This window comes from Phocoena phocoena, chromosome 4, assembly GCF_963924675.1.
Source record: "Phocoena phocoena chromosome 4, mPhoPho1.1, whole genome shotgun sequence".
NCBI classification, from domain to species: domain Eukaryota; kingdom Metazoa; phylum Chordata; class Mammalia; order Artiodactyla; family Phocoenidae; genus Phocoena; species Phocoena phocoena.
Window position 1 is genome coordinate 123747324 of NC_089222.1, and position 19451 is coordinate 123766774.

Sequence of the window (19451 nt, forward strand, 5' to 3'; positions counted from 1 at the left end):
ATATTGGTAATTATTCTGATATCACTAGAAGAATAATTAAGTGTAATTTATACAGAATAGGAATTAGACTCATGTAGGTTATATGTGTGCTTCAGATAGTATTTATTGTAATAGGAAAAGTTGGAAACAACCTAAATGTTTGTCAGTTAAAGACTTCAAATACATCATGGTGAATATATACAATGGGAAAATATGCACCATGGAAAAGATTGAGGCAGCTCTAAATGCTCTTTTATGGCTTCCAGCTAATACCTAGTGTAAACTGAAAAGGCAAAATTACACACAGTTAGTATGCTATCCTTTGTTTAAAAATAATTCACTTTCACACATACATGCTGGCATATGCCTACAGTATCTCTTGGAAACAAGGCAAAAATTTGCAACAGTAATTGTCTCTCTGACAGATAACTAAATATCCTACAGACAGTGGAAGGGAGAGTCACTTTTCCCTCTCTACCCTTTTGTATTATTCTGTACTGTATGCTAACAAGCTAAAAACAAAAAAAGATCATTAAAACCAAAAATAAAGATTTTAGAACAACTCACAATTTTCTCATGTTACTCCTTCATTTCTTTTCGATAATGTTTATTTTATCCTTTCTAGTTTAAAGTTCTTTGCTTATCTGTTTATTTTTGGTAAGAAAGTATACAATTAAAATCCAAATTCACTATCTTTTCTATCTTTTCTTTGCATTCTGTTTCATTTCATCACAGATCTGTACCTGTTATTAAAACAATTAAAAATATAATCTGGTTTTTGAATCAATTTGCTGCTCATCTTGATGATGTTTTGAATCATCAATAGCCATGCTTTTCAAACAGTATCATCCACTATGTCATCAAGAGCATTGGTATCATGAAGAATGTTTTAAAAGAATCAATTGAAGAATAACAACAACAGCAAACAACCAAGAAAAAAAAAAAAAAAAACTAAACTAAAATCTAATGGTGAAGTGCTTCTTCATCATCTCTACTATTATATAGATCTTGCTTCCTTGGAGCCCCAAAACAGAGGATGTTGTTAAATATGTTTGAACCACCAACTCCAACAGACATTTGAATTTTAAAGATGTAAAAAGAGTTCTTCACTGTTGACTTCTGGATTTTCTTCAAAATTTTATGTGTTTATGTGAGGTACCTACATACTCAAACAAAAGCAACAACCTGCCCCCTGATCAAAGTGTTTTATTAGCCTTAATATTTTTCTTTTCAGGTCTCAGCATTTGTGAGGTCTGTTAAATATTTGAGCCATTGTTGGTTTTTTTTTTTGTTTGTTTGCATTATTTTAAATGTAATCCTAGTTTACTTGACTTTAAAGAACTAATTCCATCACCATATGATGATGAAACCACTACAGTATCAAATAGGATACACTCACTGCCCTAATATGACCAGTGCTTCACCATTATGTCCTGCTCTCACTCCCTCATCCTGAACCCCTGACAACCACTGATCTTTCTACTGTCTCTATAGTTTTGTTTTTTTTCCAGAACATCATTTAGTTGGAATTACACAGTATGTAACCTTTTCAGACTGGCTTATTTACCTTAGCAATATGCATTTAAAGTTCTTCTATGTCTTTCTTTGGCTTAATAGTTCACTTCTCTTTATTGCTGAGTAATATTCAACTGTATGGATGTACCACAGTTTGTTTATCCATTTACCTATTGAAAGACATCTCAGTTTGTTCCAATTTTTGGCAATTATGAATAGAACTTCTGTACAGATTCATGCACAGATTTTTTTGTGGATATAAGTTTTCAGTTCATTTGGGTAAATACATAGGGCACAACCGTGGGATTGTATCGTAAGACTATATTCCTGGGTAGTTGAAAACACCCATTCCTTCCTAATTTTTTTTCGAGTGCCATATTTGAAATCTGTATGATGAGTACATCATTCTCAACCCTTATATCTCACTTCATTCTTTATCATCAGCAAATGGCTTTCTTTTGTTTATTTTTTTGTGCTACAAAACCTTGTAGTAAAATTTCTACTCAAAATTATAAATTACACTTAATTTTAGATTTTAGACATCTAACAAAATGACATGGATAAGAAATTATAAGTGAAAATAATAATGCATATATGTTACAATATTATTCTTTTTAAACTATTTTCTTAAAAACCTAAATATATTAAATATGTCAATGGTTACATTATAGTTAAAATCATATAAATTCAGAGACATTTGAAGCTAAAAGTATCTTATATAAACATATATAAAGTATCTTATATAAATTTTATCTTCCAAATTTTGATATAGAAGCAATGTTATTTTTCAAATAAAACATGTTTTTATTTGATGTTATTTTTAAAATAGCATCATTTTATTTTTAAAATAAAAAATATATATTTAAATGTGTATGTGTATGGCTAATTAGGGGGAAGAAGTTACTTCATATCATAACTTTTATTTAATGAAATAATTTTCATTTATTTTCCAAAAGAAACTGCATAAACAAATTGAAAATTTGAACTACTTTTGTGAAATATTTAACAAAATTTTGATGAGGAAAAGAATTCTAGACAAAATGGAATTTCTTCTTTCTATTTTTTCTGAACAATATATGGCTAAATGAATTTAAATGGAGAAAATATTCTTAGTGGTATTCTTATTCTGACCAAGCTGGATCAGAATCCATGGGTAACGAGATTTTGTAGAGATTTTAACCATGTTCCATAATGCATCTTTTTTTACATTTCATAGGTAAGGGTTGTTTTTTTTTTCTTTATTTTTCTAGGAAAGATGGATCAAAAGAACCAATAGTGGAGATGAGAACAGAGGATGAAAGAATTACTAATCATGAAGATGGGAGCCCAGTAAATGAGCCAAATGAAACTACACCACTAACAGAACCTGAGTATGTAGCTTGAAATGTTTAATTATTCTTGGATAAGTATTTGTAAAATGATGAACACATTGTCATTATTTGTAGCATATATTGACAAATAACATCATTTTAAAAACAATGTTTCTTCTTCAATGAAAGTACATGTGAATATCTAAAATCCATTTTCTATTGAGATATTTCACATGAAGATTTTGTATCGTCAGAGAAAAATCTCCTGTTCACACATATACCCATAAGTTTATGTAAAAATATCAAAATGATGAAAACATGTCAAAAAGTTGGATTTTCCTACACTAATCTTATTGTTTAAGAAAGTGATACTTGCAAAATGTGATTGATTTTTACTGAAATAAAAATGTGTCAGAAAATTAGTTATTGATTTGAATATGAATATGACAGTCTAGAATAGAAATAGTGTGAAATAAACACATCTATACACTTCCCTTTGGAAATCAGAAGTCTTTTTAATGAAGTAAAATATTACACAACAAAACAATTCCTATCTATTAATTAACACTGACTATGATATAATGGTGTGTATGAAGACTAGTTAAGAAAATGCCCTTACATAGAATGGGCCGTATTTTGAAACCAAACCAAACCAAACCAAACCAAAACAAGATGATTTCATAACTACTCTGGTTCTCAATTAAAGAAAAGAATACTCAACATAAAAATAATAGCATTAACAGTAATCTTTAAAAATACAATTTAACATAAATATAAATAGTGAATAAATATATAAGCAAAAATACACCATCCAAGAATTAGTTGAAAACACTGGTTAATTACAAATTTAATACATAGTTTTGTGAGTAAGAGATATATTAAGCATTATGCTAACCTCTCATTCAAGCTCTAAATTTCTGTATACTTTGCTGCTAGAAATAACCCATTGTTTTTTATAATCCTTTATTATCAAAGTTTTCAGAATTTGGGAATGGGAGAAAAGAACTCTGAATGCACTACTTATAATAAACATAAAAGAGAGCCTGTCCTAGTAGGTACAAAGTAGATGTTACTTCACTCCAGCAATGAAATAACTTACTTTCGGTTGGTTAGTTTTCACATAATAGCTTTGACTTTCCGAAGACATGGCTTTCTCTTCTCATTCAGAAACATAAAATAAATTACAAATAAACCCCAGAGGAACTAGCATAGTAGCATTCACTACTCCATAAAATGGTGAGTCTGCAGTCACAGAGGTGAGTTAGAATTCTGTTTGTAACTTAATTTTTTTGATGTGAAAATATTATTTTGTCAAAGGAGGAAATACTGCCTTCAAAGCCATATGCACAAGATGTAATAATAAAGCATTGAGTTAGGCTGGTAGAAAAAACTCGAAATCTTGATTTATTGTCATCATAGTATGATTTGTAAAGCTGTCTTAATATTAAGAAACAAAGGTTGTTATTGCTTCATAGGTTACAATTGGAAACTCTCAACAAATTGCTATAAATATTACAAAAGTATCAAGAAAAAATAATAGTGAAAAGAGACCAATTAAAGAAACATATATAATAAATATAAAAAAGTGGAAAAGTCCTGAAATATATCTATTTGAATTAAGTTCCAAAGAATATTACTAATTCACCCAGCTTTTGAATTTTATGTAACAGATATGGCAGCATCTGTTGATTGTTTTTACTTAAAAAAAAACGGAGTACTAGTAAATCAGCTAGTTAACATATAAAATTATTTTGGCTTTTTCATATTCCAAAACACTTCATTATATTTTTAATACATCAGAGGGTTATTAAACCAAAGCCACCCTATAATGAACAATTTGGTGCATCCAAATCTAAAAATATATTGTTTCATTCATTATTATTCATTACATCACATTTTCACAGTAGACAATATTGTATTATTATCTTTTAGATTATATTTCTGTCAATTTGATATTTAACAAATCTGATTTTTTTTCATTCTAATAATGGTACTCTATTTTCTTCTACAAAACAATAACTTAAATATTAAGAGATACCACTTAAAGTGCCTCAGCCAATTGTTTATTTTTTTATTCTCTTTCAGAAAATTGCCTTTAAAAGAAGAAAATGGGAAAGAAGTCCTAAATCCAGAAACTATAGAAATTAAGGTTTCTAACGACATCATTCAATCAAAAGAAGACGACAGCAAAGCATAACACCAAGATCACAGAGTCTTTAACAACGAATGCTACAAAGAGCATTTAGATTGCAGTGACCCTATGACCAAAACTATTCCATTGACCTTAATTTCTTGGGAAACTTCTAGCTTGGAATACCTTGTACACATATACATATGATCAAATACTCCTGCTCATGGTCCATTTCCTTTTGTTGTTGTGTTGTTGCTGTTGTTGTTTCTTTTGTTATGAATTTCAATATAGAGACCTGACCAGCACCAACTCTTTGGTATCAATTTGATTCTATGATTGAAGTACTGCAATTTATTATATGGATAAAGTGCTCTATTTCTTAAGAAGTATATTTCATAACACAACCTCTCCACAAGTAGGGGTTTAAGAAAAAACAAAGAAAACAAAATCTTTGTGAGCTAAATATATAAGAAAGCCCTGCATGTTTTTTAATCCAATCTTGGGCAAATAGATTATTAAAGTGGATTTCAGTTTAAGATGAAAATACTTAATAAAGGTTACACTTTTCATCCAGAGAATTTCAGGGAACTTAGGCTTGAAGGAGCCAGTTATCTTTAGCAGATGTTAAATATTGAGAGAAACTTTGGAAAACTCTTTTTAAGTTATAATTACAATGCTATTTCAAAGTTGAATTTTTAATAGACTGAAGTGCCAGATCAAAATTGTTACCCATTTAAACGAATATTAGTTGTGTGTAAAATTAGATTAGAAAGATTCCATAAATCTTTATCTCTTATATATGCCATATTCACTCACAATGGATTACACACAAAGAAAATGTATTGCAAGTGAAAATAATATTGATTTCTGCCCTCAGCTTCAAATAAAGTAAATTGAAATGGGAACAATATCAATGTTGTCTTGATATACTTATAAATATGTGATTACCTTTTACTCTTTAAAATAATTTTATCAATAAATGAGTCTTTAATGTTCAAATGCTTTGAATCATATCCTCAGATACATTTTTGCCCATTGTTTTAGATAATCTTTGTTTAAAAAATCATTTTCCCAGTGTTATAGGTCAATCCTTATATGTAACTGGCTAATGGGAATTAAAATCCTTAGTGGTTAAATTATGGAGAAATTGACATTTAGACATTGCCATAAAAGTGTCAATGATAAACAATTGAATTGCCACTATCTGTTTTTATTCTGGATGTTGTAGCTAGAAGTCATTTTAAGATTTTTATAAACAACTTAGGTTGAAGAAATTCCTGAACTATTCAACACAAACTTTCTAATGTCACTTATTAGTAATATATACCAGAATAAAATATTTATTAATGTCCAAGCTATGCAAGCTCCCAGAGGTAAAAGGCTGAAACATGATTTTCACTTATATGTAAGGTAAAAAAAAAAATAAATGTATGGTTATAAATATACATACCAATTGGAAGCAGGTTTTAGATTATTTCTTACCCTAGAGAGCCAAAGGTTTCTTTAGGCCCCATCGCATTCATAACTTCTTGTTTCAGGTGGTATCATAGCTCAAACATGCACTGGTTATGGAACGCAGACCAATAGAACATTGGAGGAAAGTCTTAACAGTGCAGAGTGACCTGATTTAGGGTATCTCTCTATGGAGATTATTTGACAAATATTAAATGTAATATTAATGTCACTCATGAACACTTTTATTTACAAAGTACTTGAAACTGTCAACCAAGGAGAGACAACTAACTCATTCTCCAAAACTATGGTTATCAGAGGACAGAACCTGCCCATCTGCATGTTCAGACACTAAATCTCTACAGTGTCCTTGCCATAATTTATAGGGTTATATGATGTAGGAATCTCTCCTTGCTATATTTTCAGGAATATTCTGAAGAAAAAAATTCCTGTGCCTACCTAGGAATTTGCATAGGAATTATCCAACTGGTCTTTTGATGGATTTGATTGTTGCTGTTTAAGTTATGTTTGTCCGATCATCTGTTTGCTTTATTTTACTGTTTTTTTCTCTTTTGCATGAATGTGTTAAAACTAATCAAAATACTTGAATTGGTTTGTGCAGAGTAACCAAGCTTAGCAAAGTGTCCATGAAGCAATAGGCATGGACATTAATTTTTCCTGGATAGGGCTACGGGATTTTAAAGTAATTACGGTAAAAGAATTAGGAAAACTGAGAAAGCAATTTAGCATGTTTACTATTGTTATATCCACACTATACTTCAAAAGCAGAGAAATCATAATAAAAAACAAAGATTGTTTTTCCCTCAATGTGAAAGTTCTGTTTCTCGCATTTCTTTGGGCTTTCTATGTAAAGCAGTTTAATTAAATATTTCATATATATATATATATATATATATAGATATATAGATATATATATATAGATATATATACACACATATATATACATATGTATGCTGTTAAATTTCTTGCCACTAATGTGGAGTAATGATCTGACGTTAACAGATAATCTGGAACTAACTGTAAACAGACTGTTTCAAATGCACTGTTTCAATTGTCTGAGTGGTCCTTATCTCTTGTCCTTGAACTCTAGGCCCCACAAGAGCAAGGCAATACTGTGATAAACATCACTTTTTTCTTTTTACATTTCAATGGAACGCTCCAAATGACTCTACTTATAAAAGTTTCCAAATAAGAGCTGGCGTGTAGTAAATTGTAAAATATGAGTAGAACTAAAATGATCTGTTTCTTATTTTTCATTCTTATTCTAGACTAAACATATCCATACAACTGTATAAATGCTATTTTTACTGTCTAAGAGTACACTTAAACATTAGTATAAAATGTCAAAATATTGAACTGAATATAAGTAATGTTAAATAATCAGAACCCTATGCTACTTTAAACAAAGAAGCAAAGATATCACTGAAAATATTGGTATTTCTTGATAGGTTATGTGCAATTAGGCAATGACAATCTATATTCAATAAAATATAAGAGGGAACAATAATATCAGCATTTTAGCAGTATTTTGTTTTTAAAACTGGCACAAATTAATGTATCAACATATTTTACAATGATCTGCAAAGAAATGTAAGAATTTTGATTTATTATTTTCATGGGTTGATTTATGGCCATTCTATTGATACTAATGTCTAACATTAATGTAATGTTTCTCGAGCTTTACTTCAGTTTTTACTATTAATACCTATAAAAACATTTTTTCAAAGACTATTTGATCCAGCAAAGTTTACATGAACCTTGATCTTTGAATTAAACATTTATATAAATAGAAAGTTTTATTAATCAAATTATTTGAGTGCCAACAATTAATTGGAACTTTATACTCACACCTTAAGTTTATGCTTCTTATTTTAAATATTTAAGATGTATTTGTGCCTTTGGATTAGCATGACATTCTGCTTTATTAAAAGAAAAAAAATACTGCAATCTTTCCTGATATATTTTGCTTATATCTATGACACTTGTATGATACTCTCTTATTTACAGTTAGTGAATAAGCTCAGTTCAGACTACTTCACCTTCAATACAAAATCTCAATGAAACAAATTATACTGTGTAACTTATTTCCACTTATGGCAAAGCAATTCTTTTAATGCACACACAAAATATACTTAATTTGTTCCTGTTGTTCTAGACAATAAATACATTCTAGATATTGTTGAAATTGAGTTTTACTAGTTGTAAGACAAAGACAACAGACACTTTTTAAAATAAGGTAAATTATTGTGGTGTCACTTGAGTCTACATTATTCCTCTTCTGTATTTGATTGGGGATCATAAATCATCCTTCATTGCTGATGATAAGATACACTGATGAAAATATCTACAACTGAAGCAATAGGAAGAATAATCTCCATTTCTTAATTTTAGGAAATAGTGGAATAGCATATTATAATTACTTATTAAATTTGCAATATTCTTTTTCACAGAGAATAATGTAAATGCTCAACTCCAATCCCTCCAAGTGCTTATTCAACAGACTTTATGAGTGGATGAAAATACACTTTTTAAATGAGATGGTTTGCATTACTTATCTTTAGAGAGAAAAGATTTGCATCTTCTTATTAACTTTTGAAGCATTATTGCATTGTCTTTCACACTGAAATCACATACGTATGTGTTAGCATATGCCAAAATTCAACTGTGGAAGGTCACAGAAATGAAGTGCTTCAATCCTGAAATGAAAATCTCTCAAAAAAGTCTACTCACAGGCTTAATAATGTTCTGAGATGAAATGACTACATGTGTAACTGAGCCTAGATGTAGTAGTTGCTGAACAAATATAATTTCCTTCCAAGTCCCTCTTCTCCTTTTTTAAAAATTGCATTTTCCCATGTCGATGCAGCTATTTAACAACATTATACAGAGTGCTAATAATTTCTCCTCATAGATTCATATTATATGCAATGCTTAATATTTATTTGATAACATATTTAATATTCTTAGAAAAATAGTTTATTATTCACTATAGGATTTTATCAATACCTTAACTACATTAATTGGTATCACCACTTTAATTTTTTAATAATATTTTCAGAATTTTGATCACATGATGTTCATAATTAATATAAAGATTGCCCATACAAATTTAATATTACCACTTATTTTAATTGTTTTCCAAAATTAAAATGTATATCTTTTAGCATCTGGTTTTAACCTTCCTTGGAAAAGAATAAGCAAAGCAATGACTGTTGGAGCATTTCAAATCACAACCAGGCATAGGAGAATAGAGGAGCAAATAACTGAAAGAATCCAGAAAGGCAAGCAGACCATTTGGAGTAGGTAAGAAGGATCTTAGTATGAGAAGTGTTGGAGCAGGGACAAAGAAGATTGTGTAGATAAAAATTAAGGCCAATTATACTGATCCAAAGGAGAAATCCAGAAGAGAGGGTTAACATAGATAGAACCTATGATTCAGTTTTGCAAGTAGGATTTTTTTTTTTTAAGAACAACAAGCATCGTGTAAAATAAATGGTACTGTTAAGAGGAAACATATCTGTTCCAATTGTTAAAGGAATGTTCATGGTTTAGCATTTGCCTCTAAACTCTGTTAGGTATCTGTGAACTTAGAAATAAAGATTAAAAATAAAATCTTATTTTTTTGGTATGTGAATTCTATGCTGTGTTCAGTATACATTAAAACATGCTGCCTTTTATTTTCTTTAACTTATATATGCCATTCAAATTCTATATTCTTAAGTTAGCTACCACAAAGTTTTCTTATTGTTTCAATAGAGTATGTTCCTATGAAATGCTGTATATATATGTCTAAACTGTAAAAATTATACTGCAAATGTTGAAGTTTTGTATTTATGAGAGACATTGAAAGTATGGCTTACAGTATATCAAAATTGTCACTCTTTGCCATTTGTATATTAATAGTAAAAATACTTTTACTTTAATAAAGTGTTGCATTTATATTTATTTTGAATAATATCTCTGCAGTGAGAGAGCTTATGACTTGACAAATATTTTGTATTTAAAAAAAAAAAATGCCAAACTTATCTCTATATAGTCAAAAGAAGAGAATGCTTTATGTCATCTTGCCTCACCCTGAGTCACAGTCTTTTGGCTTCTATAGTACACTGTGCCCAGTCAGAGAATTTAATGAATAAACAGTTGGTAAGAGCAGTGGTCCTCAGAACGTGGCCCCCAAATGAGCAGCATCAGCACCACCTGGGAACTTGTTAGAAATGTCAGCTTCTGGACCCAATCACGGACCTAGTAAATCCAAATAATCTGGGAGAAGCGCCCAGGGTCTGTCTTTTAACAAACCTTTCTGGTAATTCTGACGTACACAAAAATTTGATACGCACTGGGTTAAAAGACACACTTTTGTTTTTGTTTTTTTGCGGTACGCGGGCCTCTCACTGCTGTGGCCTCTCCCGTCGCGGAGCACAGGCTCCGGACGCGCAGGCTCAGCGGCCATGGCTCACGGGCCTAGCCGCTCCGAGGCATATGGGATCTTCCCGGACCGGGACACGAACCCGTGTCCCCTGCATCGGCAGGAGGACTCTCAACCACTGCGCCACCAGGGAAGCCCTAAAAGACACACTTTTTTTTTTTAATGTGTATTTATAATTTTTTTTAAGACACACTTTTAATGATAAACCAGTATTCACTTCTAGTTCATGTTGGAATTTTATTTCTCATATAGATTATCTTCTTTTAGGATTTTGTGAGTTAAAAGAGAAGAGAAGCTAATAACATCTCATAAGTTTTTACAAAGTGTTTTCTTTCTTTTTACTTTTATAACCAGTGTAAATTTAACTCATTCTTAAAATGAAAAAAAAAAGCCGAATTTTCACAAGGGGGCAATTTTCAATATAAGGTTTACAAATTGCCCAAAATACATATACATATAGAATAAAAATAACAACTAAGCTTTGAAGGGTGAAAAATGGGGACAAATATATTTTGTGTTTGTTCTCTTAGTATCATATTTAATGAAAGAATAGCTGTAATAAAATGCAAAATATGTCATGAGAAATAGACCAAAACCAAATCGCTGATACATGAAGAGAATTGACTAGTTAATCCTGTTAATATCAATATTTTAGAATTTCTTTCTAACCCAAGCCACTGCCTCCATAAATCCTCTTTACTTGTGGTGCAAGTAATGAACGTATGTCTCCTAAGATTCATGTCATACACGGAGTCAGCACTTTAAATTTGTTTTTAAATTTCTTTTTTTTGAAAGATTTTTTTTCAATACACAACTTAGAATGTTCTCAAAATAAAAATAATATTCTCTATGTGCAGTGTCTTGTATACATACTTATCCTTGGCATAGATAGTTTTGTTCTCCAAAACAAAATATATACATTTGAGTATTACAAATTACCTGGATAACTTAAGTTGGGAGAGACAACTGTACTAGAATAATATAAAATTTAATCAAAATTTAATTTACTGTGACTTTTTATTAATCCAGCAGGCTATCAAGGCAGATGTTTCTAGTATTAAGGCATCCTAGTGTTTGGAAAAAGATTAACTTGATGATTCAGTTCATATCAACGTCTCCTCTTCCGTCTCCAATTTTCACATTCCCTACTGGATCAGTTTAATCTTCCTTTCACCTATCACAAGCATGATCAATGTCTGAAACTGACTGGCAAGATTGAAGAAAGAATATATAGAAGAAAAAATGATTACCAAAATCAATCCAAAACATTTGTATACTATCACATCTGGAGATCAAATCATTACAAATTCTCATGGAAGGGTCGTTTATAAATGGAGAGTTTTAGATGGAAGTTGTAATTTTCTTTATACTTAGAGGCATTGACTGGGAGAAGAAAACAATCATCTTATTTGTAAGCAAGGACCCAAACTTTGTAAAATACATACTCAAGATCACTCAAGGGGGGTTGCAGAAGCTTTATCATCAATTTTGATTATGTGAAACTCCCCTTCCAATTCTAATGAAAACACTCTCTTAAAAGCATAAATGCAACATTCACTAACTCAGAAACCAAGAAATTCACATTTTTACTCACCAGGAAAGAAAAAAAAAAGAAAAGAAAGAAAAAGATGAAGGAAGAATTGCCCACAAAATTGCAGTGGGAATAGAACTGGGATCATTGAAGTAATACTAGGAAATAGGTAAGAACCTAGATATTGGAATTAGAATACACCCAGGCTCACATACCAATTCCTACCTATTGCTAGCTCTGAACTTGAGCAATTTATATACAAATTTAGAGTTTGACTTTCTCATCAATAAAATAATGATTCTAAAGTGAGTAATATTTATCTCCAAGAGTCGATGTAAGGATTTATTTTTATTGATCTATTTTTTTTAATTAATTAATTTTTTTTTTTTGCGGTACACAGGCCTCTCACTGTTGTGGCCTCTCCCGTTGTGGAGCACAGGCTCCGGACACGCAGGCTCAGCGGCCATGGCTCATGGGTCCAGCCGCTCCGCGGCATGTGTGATCTTCCTGGACCGGGGCACGAACCCGTGTCCCCTGCATCGGCAGGCGGACTCTCAACCACTGCGCCACCAGGGAAGCCCCTATGTAAGGATTTATTGAGATAATGTTTATGAAGTTCTTTAAGCAGTGTCTACCACACAAAATGCCAAAAGAATGGTAGCTATGATTATCTCTATACCTGCCATATTTCAGCACTGTGTTAGGCAGCTATTTCATATCCTTTAGAGACAAACCATAAGTAAAGTCAATGGTTTCATAATATATAACTTCATAAATTATTTAATAGGCTAAATTTGAGCCTGAAAAAGTAGAAAGAATGGCTATCCATTTTATTACTTCTATTTTTGTTTCAGTTATCTGTTGCTGAATAACAAATCAAGCCCAAATGTAATGGCATAAAACATCAACAGTGTAATATTTGTCATGACTATGTGTGCTACCTTGACTTAGCTTGACAATTATTTTGTTCCATGTGGTGTAGTGGAGCTCATTTATGTGACTACTGGCTTCTAAGAGGGAATCTTATAAATGGAAGCTCCGATGTGTACATACTTACCAAGACTTTTATCATCACACTTGCAATGTCCAACTGGTTAAATAAAGTCATGTGAATAAACACATCATCAAAGTGTGAGCATAGGAGTTGTAAACAAGAGTATGATTTGTTGAATACCAGCTGTTATATAGTATGGAACTATCCTCCTTTTGTTTCCTAATGCTTCACGTCTTTTCCACATGCAAAATTCACTCTCCCCTTCCCAAGACTTCCAAAACCTTATCTCATCATGTTGTCAGGGTCAGGTTTAAATTTCAGAATTTATTCAACTAAATGAATTCCAGCTTCTGATAAGGTTCCTCAAGCTATATACCTAAAGAGCACCTTTTTAGTGCTGAAGCCTGGACAAGAAAAAGACAACTGCTCCCAGAAAACCCTACAGAGAGTTGTGAGACAGGTGCAGGAAAATAACAATAGACCAATAGACGCTGCCATTCAAAAATTAAGGAGGGAGGAAATGAGGGCATTTGACAATTTCTTCTCTGTAGAAACTCTGAAGTCCAGCCAATCAAGACTTACTACTGACAGTCTCCAACTTACTACCATTTGACTTAGGATATTTTGACCTTATGGTGGTTCAAAAGTGATAGGCATTCAGTACAGGCATCTACTGTACTTCCAATTCTGAATTTTATCTTTGCCCCGGCTAGTAATATGCAATACAATCCTCTCAGGTGATGCTGGACAGCTGCAGGAGCCACAGCTCACACTCAGCCACAGGATCATGAGGGTACACACGAATACACTTACAATCATTCTGTACCCATACAACTGTTCTGTTTTTCACTTTCGGTACAGTATTCAATAAATTACATAAAATACTCAACACTTTATTATCAAATAGGCTTTGTGTTACATGACTTTGCCCAAGTGTAGGCTCATGTAAATATTCTGAGCGTATTTAATGTAGGCTACACTAAGCTATGATGTTTTGTAGGTTAGGTGTTTTAAATGCATTTTCAATTTATGATACTTAACAATGGGTTTATTAGGACCTAACCTCATGGTAAGTCCAGGAAGAAATGTAGTTCCCCCTTTCTTCACTATTGGGGATTTTCCACAATTTAGATCTGGTTCTAATCCCTGGAAGTGGTTACTAAAATTATTCTTCTCAGTGACTCTTAGGGTGACTTTTGATATCTTTGCTTTTATGTAGAAAATGATGTGTGGTTATGAGTAAATTTTTTGGCCTGCTTCATGACCAGATGTATTTAGTACCTAGAAATCTATTTTCATTTAAACTAAGCCCATTGAGTTCAAGCTGATACAAGTCCTTTAAAAACAGTGTGAGTTTTGTATGTGTTAAATTGTAATCCACCACATTAGACAAAATTCACACTTTCAAATCTCTTTGAGAGAGTTCTCTCTATATATAGGGATACAAAATGGGATGAATTGTAAATTCCCTTAAGATTCTTAAAAGCTTATTTGTCCAGTTAAGAAACTTTACAAGGCACTTCATTAAATTACTGATACCTGAACAAAAGACACATTTGATTTGATTTTGCATCTCAAGACTATGTTTTACTAGTAATACCCTGACTTTGATGTTTGTCTTTATGTTATGTATTATTTTTTAACATCTTTATTGGAGTATAATTGCTTTACAATGTTGTGTTACTTACTGCTGTATAACAAAATGAATCAGCTATACGTATACATATATCCCCATATCCACTCCCTCTTACATCTCCCTCCCACCCTCCCTATCCCACCCCTCTAGGTGAGCACAAAGCATCGAGCTGATCTCCCTGTACTATGTGGCTGCTTCTCACTAGCTATTTTGCATTTGGTAGTGTATATATGTCCATGCCACTCTCTTACTTCATCCCAGCTTACACTTACCAAACCTCGTGACCTCAAGTCCATTATCTACATCTGCATCTTTTTCCCTGTCCTGCCTCTAGGTTCTTAAGAACCATTTTCTATATTTTTAGTTTTTTAGATTCCATATATATGTGTTAGCATCCGGTATTTGTTTTTCTCTTTCTGACTTACTTCACTCTGCATGACAGTCTCTAGGTCCATCCACCTCACTAAAGGGGTGCCCAGGTGGAGAGCAGCAGGGTTAGGGAACCCAGGAGAACTTCTCTGCCACATGGCTCGCAGTCTCAGATTTTATGGTAATGGGATTAGTGTCCGGCTTTTCTCTGGCCAATCACCTTGTTTGACCCAGTATGACTCAGTGTCCTTCCTAGTGGCATGCACATCTCTCTGCCAAGATGGATTCCAGCGAGAAGGACTCTGGGAGGTTGGCCATCTCCTCCCTCTTTTGGCCCCTCTTGAATTCTCCTGGTTAGCTTTTGGGTAAGCACCATGTTTCTTATTGGCACCTCCTGTTGTGAGACAACTCAGGCAAGTGGTCCTGGCCAAGGTGGCTGGTTTTGGTCAACAGTTCCCTAACAGAAGTCTGAGACCAAGGTGTCAGCATGGTTGGAAAGGACCTTCTTCCTAGTAATGTCCTTACATGATCTTTCCTTGGTGAAGAATCAGAGAGAGAGAGGGAGAGAGTTAGTTCTTATTTCTCATCCTCTTTTTAAAAGGACATTAATCTCATTATGATTGTCCCACCCTCATGATCTAATCTAACTCTAATTATCTCCCAAAGACCTCATCTCCAAATACCATTGGGGATTAGGTTTTAGCACATGAATTTTGGGGGGATACAAAAGTTCAGTCCATAGCACAAGGGCTGCCCACATTCCCTGAATTATTGTCCCTTTCCATCTGCAAAGCCAGTAATTGCATCACTCGGACCTCTGCTTCTGTCAACATACTTCCTTCTCTGATTCACACTCTCTGCCTCATTGGGTCCATGTGAATAAACCAACATAATCTCCCCTTCTCATGTTTCTTAATTAAGTCTGTGAAGTCTTTTTGTTAATGTAAGTCAATATATTTGTAAGTGTTAGAGATTAGAACCTGGGCATACTTTAGGGACCATTATTCTGCCCACCAGTCTATGTGACAAACTATTGCAAAATATAATGCCACACTTTATTTTATCATGATTTTGTGTGTTGACTTTGCTCAATTTGACGTTTTTGGTTTTTTGTTTTGTTTTGTTTTGCCTTGTTGATGTCTGGAGATCAGTTGGACAGTTGCAGTCAGCTGGAAGCTTGGGAGAAACTGGAATGTGGACAGCGAATGGCCTCTTATCCTCTGGGTTTTTCATCACATGACCTCAAGTCATTCTGTAGTAAAATACAAAGGTCTTTAGAGTATGGTGAATGACTTTCAAAAGGCAGTTTTTCAGGAGCACAGGTTCCAATGTGCAATTATTTATCAAGGCTTTGCTCACATAACTTTTGTTAATACGACAACAGCTTCCAAATTGTGTAACCACCTGTCACTGTGAGAGAGAATTTCACCAAAAGATATGATTTATTAGCAGCAACAAATAGAAGAGATTCTACCTGAGCAGTGAAATGCCTCAAAATATTAAAACTGCAATAGATAGAGGTTCTACAATTAGGAAATCATATAATAGAAAAAATAAATAATAATAGTAATATACATATATACTATATAACTTATCATCCATTCTCATTACATTTAGAACTAACATTCTGATAAGCAGAAGGATGAATGAATTTTCTCGGTTTGTAAATCTGGAAAGTGGCAGACACCAGATTCTAATTTAGATCAGTCAATGTTTGTTCATTTATTTTTCATTAAGCATCACCTATAAACAAACAATATAGATTAATAAAGTTTAAAATTAATCTCAGAATATAACTGGTTTAATATACTCTCCATATAGACACTGGACTTGGTGATAAAACAACATTATTAGAATCACTACATGGTTTAAAAATATACCTGATTATGATATATTTAAGTATAAGAAATAAAATATGTATATATAATAAATATAAGGAACATTATAGAACATACATTAAAACACTGTTATTTAAAAATTGGACAAAAATTTATCAGCCTCAAGTAAAATTGATTTGGATAATCTCCTACCTTGTTTTCACTCCAAAGTGGTAAGGAATAAAGTCTACTTCTTCATTCTATGAATGTATGAAAAACTGGTTACTTTTAAATAGAAAATCAGTAACTTTTAAAAGGAGAGAATTGCCTACTTTTTTATTATCTCTATTCTATCTCCTCCTATTTAAAAGAGGTTATTCATAAGTCACTGATCTAAAGACACATTTATAATAATCCATGTTTCTTGGGGATTTCACATTAGCTTTTTTATCAATTATCCAGATTTTTAAATACCCTATACCTTATAAATTGAGAAATATTTGTGATTTTTAAATTGTATATCAACAGGTGAATGAAAGAAAAAATTATGTTTAAAAATGCATTTTGTATAACTTGAATAATTTTCAATTTATTGAAACTTGCTTTACGACCCAGAATATGATCTATTTGGCAAATGTTCCTTTTAAATTTTAAAAGAATGTGTTTGCTGCTGCAGTTTTGTGGAGTGTTGAAACTCTGATAAACCCTGACAAAACTCTGCTCTGAAATCTGCTTTGTCTGGTCTTAAGATAACCATTAGTTTAGCTACTGGTAAAAGAAATGAACAATTGTGAATAACGCTGCAATAAATATGGGAGTGCAGATATCTTTTCAATACCATTCTCATTTCCTTTGGATATATAACCAGAAGTGAAATTTCTGGATCATAAGGTAGCTTTATTTTTAGTTTTCTGAAGAACCTGTACATTATTTTCCACAGTGGTTGTATCAATTTACATTCCCACTAATAGCAAGTGCACAAGGCTTCCTTGTTATCCACATTCTTGCCAATATTTGTTATCTCTCCTCTTCTTGATGATAGCCATTCTAACAGGTTAGAGATGATATCTCATTTTGGTTTTGATTTGCATTTCCCTGATTGTCAGTGATGTTGAGCATCTTTTCATGTACCTGTTGGCCATTTGTATGTCTTCATTGGAGAAATGTCTGTTCAGTTCTAGTGCAGTGCTTTAATCAGATTTTTGTCTTTTGTCATTGAGTTGTATAAACAAGATATGGAAACAACATAAGTGTCTGTCAATGGATGATTGGATAAAAAAGATGTGGGTACACACAGATGTGTACACACACAATGAAATATTATTCAGCTATAAGAAAGAAGTATTTTCTGCCATTTGCAACAACATGGATAAAACTTAAGGGCATTATGCTAAATGAAATCAGTCAGACAGAGAAAGACAAATACTGTATGACATCACTTATATATAGAATCTACCAAAGCTGAACGTTTAGAAACAAGAGAGTAGAATGATGTTATCAAAGGCTGGGGGGTGGGGAAAGTGGGAATATGTTAGTCAAAGCATACAAACTTGCAATCAGAAGATAAATAAGTTCTGGAGATCTAATGAAGAGCATTGTGGTTATGGTCAAGAGTACTACATTATACACCACAAAGTTGCTAAGAAAATAGATCTTACATATTCTCACCACAAAATAAAATAATAATTATATAACCTGAAGGAGGTGTTAGCTAATGCTATAGTGGTAATCACATTGCAATATACAAATGTGTCAAATAAACATTCTGTGCACTTTATACTTACATGATATTATATACCAATTATATCTGAATTTAAAAGAAGAGTGAACTTTTGACACAAACAATATAGATGATTCTCAAAATTTTTTCACTAAGTAAAAAAAACAAAAACAAAAACAAAAGACCAAGCTCTGTGACATCATTTATTAAAAAAATAATAATATTTTTCGAGAGAAGATGGTGGAGGAGTAAGACACGGAGATCACCTTCCTCTCCAAGGAAACATCAGAAATACATCTACACGTGGAACAACTCCTACAGAACACCTACTGAACGCTGGCAGAAGACCTCAGACCTCCCAAAAGGAAAGAAACTCCCCACGTACCTGGGTAGGGCAAAAGAAAAAAGAATAAACAGAGACAAATGAATAGGAACGGGACCTGCACCAGTGGGAGGGAGCTGTGAAGGAGGAAAGGTTTCCACACACTAGGAAGCCCCTTCGCGGTTGGAGACTGCAGGTGGCGGAGGTGGGAAGCTTCGGAACCCCGGA

The 19451-nt window shown here is 32.5% G+C and overlaps 1 protein-coding gene across 1 annotated transcript in view; it reads left to right on the plus strand.

The window, feature by feature from the left end:
- NCAM2 (neural cell adhesion molecule 2) overlaps positions 1 to 5001 on the plus strand; it is a 211530-nt gene extending 206529 nt beyond the window's left edge. The window contains exons 17-18 of the mRNA XM_065875896.1: positions 2745 to 2864; positions 4890 to 5001. Coding sequence (XP_065731968.1) covers positions 2745 to 2864; positions 4890 to 5001 — 232 coding nt within the window. The remainder of the gene's footprint in view (positions 1 to 2744; positions 2865 to 4889) is intronic.
- Positions 5002 to 19451: the final 14450 nt, after the last annotated feature.